This window comes from Selaginella moellendorffii, unplaced genomic scaffold (genome assembly GCF_000143415.4).
Source record: "Selaginella moellendorffii unplaced genomic scaffold, v1.0 SELMOscaffold_372, whole genome shotgun sequence".
Lineage (NCBI taxonomy): Eukaryota > Viridiplantae > Streptophyta > Lycopodiopsida > Selaginellales > Selaginellaceae > Selaginella > Selaginella moellendorffii.
The window spans coordinates 1,648-7,036 of NW_003314627.1; the positions used below are offsets into that span (position 1 = coordinate 1,648).

Genomic DNA, 5,389 nt, shown 5'->3' on the forward strand with positions numbered 1-5,389 from the left:
AGATCTTTGAAAGAGTCCACTCTCAAAATGTGTTTTTTCTTGCATGTGTCCACTCGATCGACTGTGGTTTGTTTCTCATACTCGAATGACGATGATGTTTTCCTGATCATTGATTTGCTACGTAAGAACTCTTATGGGAACTTCCTTCTGGCTTGTTTTTCACAGAACTCTCACTTTGTCTCTTCTCGATCTAGATGTTCTTCCTGATCATTGATTTGCTTTGCTTCTCACGTAAACTTTTACTCACTTGTTTGTCACAAAACTCTGTCGTTCTTCTCGATCAAAAACGAAACTTTGGTCACCACTAAACAAGTTTCCCATGCATTTCCACAGGTCCGCCTCCCGGACGACTTCTCGATCATCACTCTGGCCAACACGCTCGTCAAGTTCCCCGACCTCCGCACGCTCACGCTCGTCTCCCTCGGCATCTGGGGCCTCGTCCCCGCCAGCCTCGACCACCTCCGCTCGCTCGAGCTCCTCAACCTCAGCTCCAACTTCCTCTCCGGCTCCATCCCCGACCGCTTCGCCTCCCTCGGCAGCCTCCAGTCGCTCGCCCTCGACAACAACATCCTCCGCGGGACCTTCCCCACCGCGCTCAACGTCCTCCCCAACCTCGACACCCTCCAGCTCTCGCACAACCAGATCGCCGGCACCATCCCCTCGCAAATCTCCCTCTTCGCCAGCCTCAAGACGCTCGACATGGACCACAACTTGCTCTTCGGCGCGCTCCCGGACTCCATCTCCAACATGAGGGTGGCGGAGACCATCTCCATCTCGGACAACTTCCTGGCCGGCGTCGTACCAAACTTGAGCCGGGTGGCGAGCCTGCGCACTCTCAACTTGGCCGGGAACCAGCTCGGCCCCTCCTTCCCGGGCCTCGGCCAGGGCCTCGTCTCCGCCAACCTCGAGAGGAACCGCTTCTCCGACTCCATCCCGGACAGCCTGCGCGGCCTCTCCCAGCTCAAGCTCCTCAACCTCTCGCTCAACTCCATCCCCGGGGCGCTGCCGGGATGGATCTTCTCGCTGCAAAGTTTGGAGACGCTGGTGCTGGATCACAACCGGCTGTCCGGGACTCTTCCCAGTGCTGTGACGCTGGCGAGCGGGCTGCGATACGTGGACATCTCCACGAATCTTTTGATGGGGGAGGTCCCCGCGGAGCTGCGGTCCGGGAGGATCACGTTGCATGTCGAGGAAAACTGCTTCTCCGGGCAGGAGATCCAGCTCCAGCAGCAGCAGCCGCAAGAGTATTGTCTCAAGGCGCAGAGGATGATACCGGTTGGAAGTGGTGGTGGGAGTGGAGGTGGCGGAAGCTCTGGCGATGGTGGAAGTGGGGGACCGGGCTCTTCTTCTGGTGGATCCAAGCGGCGGTGGAAAGGTGGCGTTGTAGCTGGGATCGCCGGCGGAGTCATGGCCGTGGGTGCTGCCATGGCTTTACTGCTGGTGATACTGCTGCGCTTCTCCAAGAGAGGGAAGCTCAAGCTCAAGCATGCGGCTGCTACTTGTGCGAACAACTCGTGTGCTGATACGGCCTCGGTGGGAGTTCCCGTGGAGCTCCTCCATAGCACGAGTAAGTTCTTTTAGCTTGTGCTTTCCATTCATTGTTCTTGAGCGTTTTTGGCAGGATACTTGGCTCAATCCGGGACTGTCGGAGCAACCGGACCAAACCAATGTCGGGTTTTCTCGCTGCTGGAGCTGGAAGAGGCCACGAGTCGATTCAGCCAAGGTTTACTCATTGGAGAGGGCGAGTATGGAAAGGTAGGAACAAAGTTCTCGATCATAGTTTTCCAGGACTAAAAAGCCGGACTTTTCCTCGCAGGTGTTCAGAGGAAAGCTTGACGATGGAACGCTGGTCGCGATCAAATGCCTGGTTATCGATTCGAGGCAGGAGATGAAGCAGCTCAAGGCACATTTGGAGTTCCTGTCGAGGATCCGACACAGGCACTTGGTCAGTCTCTTTGGCTACTGCCTCGAGCGAGAGAAGGATGGACCCCAGCACCGGCGGCTCTACCTCGTCTCCGAGTTCATCGATAATGGCACTCTTCGCAGCCATCTCTTCAGTAAGTCCTGCCATTTTTACCTTCCTCTTCCAAAAGTTCCATCGTTTCTCTAGCAAAGTTTCCTCTTCGAATGGTTCCAGCAAGGTTTCCTCTTCCAAAGTTCCATCCTTCCTATAGCAAAGTTTTCTCTTCCAACTTCCATCATTTCTCTAGCAAAGTTTCCTTTCCTAGTTCCATCTTTTCTCTAGCAAACTTTCCAGTACTCACTCTTGGTGGATCGTCCAGAGCGAAAATTGAAGGAGTCTTTAACGTGGCAAAACCGGCTGGTCGCGGCTCTCGGCGCCGGCCGGGGTATACACTACCTTCACACGGGCGTCGTGCCGGGGATTTTCAACAACGACGTGAGGATCACGAACATTTTGCTGGATCACAATTTTGTAGGAAAAGTGAGCGATTTTGGATTAGCCAGGCATCCCGAGAGCGAGTCGTACCAGTCGTATGGATCCGACGTAAGTAATTCTTCCAAAGTTCTTGTGATTATACCAACTTTGTGGATCGATCGCAGCATGTTTTCACACACAACGCTGTCACATACATCGATTTGGATCACAGTAACAGGTATGGAGGAAAGTTTCCATTCGTTTCTTCTCTCTCACTCTTTCTTTTCTTTTTTTCTTTCCAGGAAGCTGGCCACGGACAAGAGAGATGTGTATAACTTTGGACTTACATTACTCGAGATTGTTCTCGGGAGACCACCAACCGTAGACAATCCCATGGCCATGAAACCCAAAGTCCAAGAGCTCGTAAGTTCCTCCTCCTCGTTTTCTATCTGGAGGACTTAGATCTTGCTTCTTTTCCAGGAGATGATGCTGACGGACAGTGTGTTTCGGACGGAGATGGTGGACTCGGCGATCTCGGGAACTTGTTCCGAGGATTCTCTGTCGACGGTGCTGGAGATTGCTGCAAAGTGCCTGTCGAGTGACCTCACCGCCAGGCCCTCGATGGAAGACGTCCTGTGGAACCTCCAATATGCAGTCCAAGTCCAAGACCAAAGATTTAGTGGAGAGTACCTCGAAGACTCCAGTGGAAGAGAATAAACTCCGTCGGCAAGGAAGAGCAAGGACGCGCACTATTAAATAACACCAACACACGAAGATATTAGAAAAGCAGAGACGATCATAGAGGACTTACGACGCGACGCGGGGAAGTTTTTCAAGAACGTTGGAACATCGTAAGTCTTTCTTCGCACGAATGAAGCTCTTCTTATGTGTAATAATTTTGCAGGATGCGAGCATCAATCGAAACACTGCGACAACAAGCAAGTAGAGACGTGCGAACGAAAGTTGTGTAGAAAGTGGTGTCGAATTTAATGCACATCTGGTAGTAGAATACTGTTCACTGTTCTACTCACCGCAAAACGCCAGCAATCTTCTGGACTGTCTGTATGCTCTTCACGGAAGAGAAGAATGGAGAAAAACGACAGCTGAGGGAAATAGCATCCTGGAGCAGAATTTGGCTGTAACAACACGACAGCTCTTGTAAGAAAGATATTTATATTTTTGGTCTTCAAAATGACAGCAACGGCCCATACCTGTCGTTGTGTGACTAATCTGGAAGCGTGGGGCTCCTGGAGCAGGCATCCAGTTGATGGACCTCCCTGAGCCTCTGTTCGGGGTTGCACAGCCCTGCTGTGTCAAGCAGAAAAGTTGTAAGTGTAAAGTTAAAGTCATTTTCAAATAAAGCTTGCAAGAATTTGCACTGGCCTGAGCACTTTGGAATGTCCCAAACGGCAATGGAGGTCGGAGTACACGTCTGTTCACACAGCGCTCGGTTGTCTTCGTGGTTGACGTTCATTGCCAACATCCAAGAGCCCAAGGTCACGTCCTCGTTTGTGAACATGCGAAAGCTGTTAAGAAAGGGTTGCAATTAGTCGCGAAACGCGAAGCGAGCATGGTACCTATCATTGCGAGCAATAGCCAGAGCAGCGACTACCTCTGATGATAACGCATAGATTGGTCCGTAAGCGTGTAAGAAGTATTCGCTGCCAAGTAAATATGCCAGAGGCTCGTACCTGTATTCCGCGGAACTAGACGCGTAAGCGAAATAGAAAATTTATGAAAGACTCATACCACTTCTGTCTGGAATCTGTAATGACAGGTCCTTTCTTCATACATCCCAAGTATGTTCTCGGTGTCGATCTATCCTTGGCTAGCAAAGTTGCAAGCCGGTCTGCGCAAGAAAAATAAAAAGGAAATAGCAAAATGTTTACTTGCATTGTCAAAACAACTTAACATACCGGTTCTCAAATAGATATCATCGTCTGCTTTAACATAGAACTCGGCATCGAAGAGCATATAAGCGGCCTTGAAATACGCTAGCCTGCGCATGGAAGAACATGGCATAAAAGAAAAAGAAAAAACAAGCTTTGAGCAAGCATACGTCTTGTGTGTGAGTTTCAAATATTCTTCTTCGATATCGATGCGTATAAAATCCTTGTAAGTTTCGATCTCCTCCTCCAGCTCCTCCATTTTTCTCTTGTCAGCTGTGTGTCCAATGATAAATCGTATGGCAAGTCCTGTCGATTGCTGTAAGCTGGAAAGCAAATCGGAAAAAAAACATCTAACCGAAGAAAGCAAAACGAGCACGAACTTACGAAACCAGTCCCTCCGGAGAATCAGGCATCCAAGTCTCCCTCAGCGCCTTGCGCCTCTCTCGCGATCCAAACCCTGTCTGGATCCCAACCACGCCCAAAACCTTTGGCCTCGATTCCAGCGGCTCCTGGAGAACACCCGACCTCCACGCCTCGGAGGATCGAAACGTATCCTCGACCTGGTGGCATGGCGCTGGCCCCCAGCCGAATCTCCCCGGCGCCACCAGCAGCGTTAGCAGCACACCAAGAACAAACGCCGCGAAAATCCCCGCGCCCGATCGCAAGCACACCGCCCTGGCCCTGTAAATCTGGAATCTCAGCGCGGGGAGCTTCTTCCCTGGAGACGATGGCATCGCGCTTCAGCTGCGCGGGCATTCCTACCCCGGATCCACAAACCCTAATCGCGCAATGGCGAATATTTGGCATTTATCGAATCGGACGGATATGCTTTGACCACGAGGACCGTTGGAGTTTCCTTTTTAGAGGTTAGGGTTTGGCGTTTTAGTGATGAGGTTTGCGCTCAAGGCGGGAGGAGGCGATGGCGCGCGCTGTGGCGTCATGAATTTTGGGGCGGCGCTGGCGCCTGTGGACACGCCGTGCCTGCTGCTCTCCACGCGCCGAGGTTTGCCATCGTTTGTCTCTACGGATTTGCTGCCGGAGCTCCATCCAGATGCGCGCGTTCTTCACGTCAATCCAGTGCATTTGTATTCCAAGCCTTGAAGGTCCACCAGTGAGCACAATC

At 51.7% G+C, this 5,389-nt stretch overlaps 3 protein-coding genes across 4 annotated transcripts in view; 2 read left to right on the forward strand and 1 right to left on the reverse strand.

Moving 5' to 3' along the window:
* The window catches only part of LOC9641176 (probable inactive leucine-rich repeat receptor-like protein kinase At3g03770), a 4,687-nt gene extending 1,517 nt beyond the window's left edge, over positions 1–3,170 (forward strand). Inside the window, exons 2-8 of the mRNA XM_024668075.1 lie at positions 334–1,567; positions 1,622–1,755; positions 1,817–2,057; positions 2,283–2,506; positions 2,563–2,615; positions 2,680–2,800; positions 2,858–3,170. Of these exons, the coding sequence (XP_024523843.1) occupies positions 334–1,567; positions 1,622–1,755; positions 1,817–2,057; positions 2,283–2,506; positions 2,563–2,615; positions 2,680–2,800; positions 2,858–3,094 (2,244 nt within the window). The 3' untranslated portion in view covers positions 3,095–3,170. The remainder of the gene's footprint in view (positions 1–333; positions 1,568–1,621; positions 1,756–1,816; positions 2,058–2,282; positions 2,507–2,562; positions 2,616–2,679; positions 2,801–2,857) is intronic.
* A 190-nt stretch (positions 3,171–3,360) lies between these two features.
* On the reverse strand, positions 3,361–5,038 carry LOC9641175 (probable beta-1,3-galactosyltransferase 14). 2 transcript variants are annotated; one of them, XM_024668076.1, is made up of 8 exons: positions 4,651–5,038; positions 4,437–4,589; positions 4,294–4,376; positions 4,127–4,226; positions 3,955–4,068; positions 3,761–3,903; positions 3,589–3,682; positions 3,361–3,513 (listed from the first exon to the last, which is right to left on the reverse strand). In XM_024668076.1, the coding sequence occupies exons 1-7, from the start codon at positions 4,998–5,000 to the stop codon at positions 3,603–3,605; spliced, it is 1,023 nt and encodes a 340-aa protein (XP_024523844.1). In that variant the 5' UTR covers positions 5,001–5,038; the 3' UTR covers positions 3,361–3,513; positions 3,589–3,602. The 2 variants fall into 2 exon arrangements, 1 of the variants encoding a protein (XP_024523844.1); XR_002991496.1 differs by lacking the exon at positions 3,361–3,513 and having other exon boundaries at positions 3,990–4,068.
* A 116-nt stretch (positions 5,039–5,154) lies between these two features.
* Positions 5,155–5,389, forward strand: part of LOC112343965 (queuine tRNA-ribosyltransferase accessory subunit 2-like) — a 1,863-nt gene continuing 1,628 nt past the window's right edge. The window contains exon 1 of the mRNA XM_024668074.1: positions 5,155–5,351. Within this exon, the coding sequence (XP_024523842.1) occupies positions 5,155–5,351 (197 nt within the window). The remainder of the gene's footprint in view (positions 5,352–5,389) is intronic.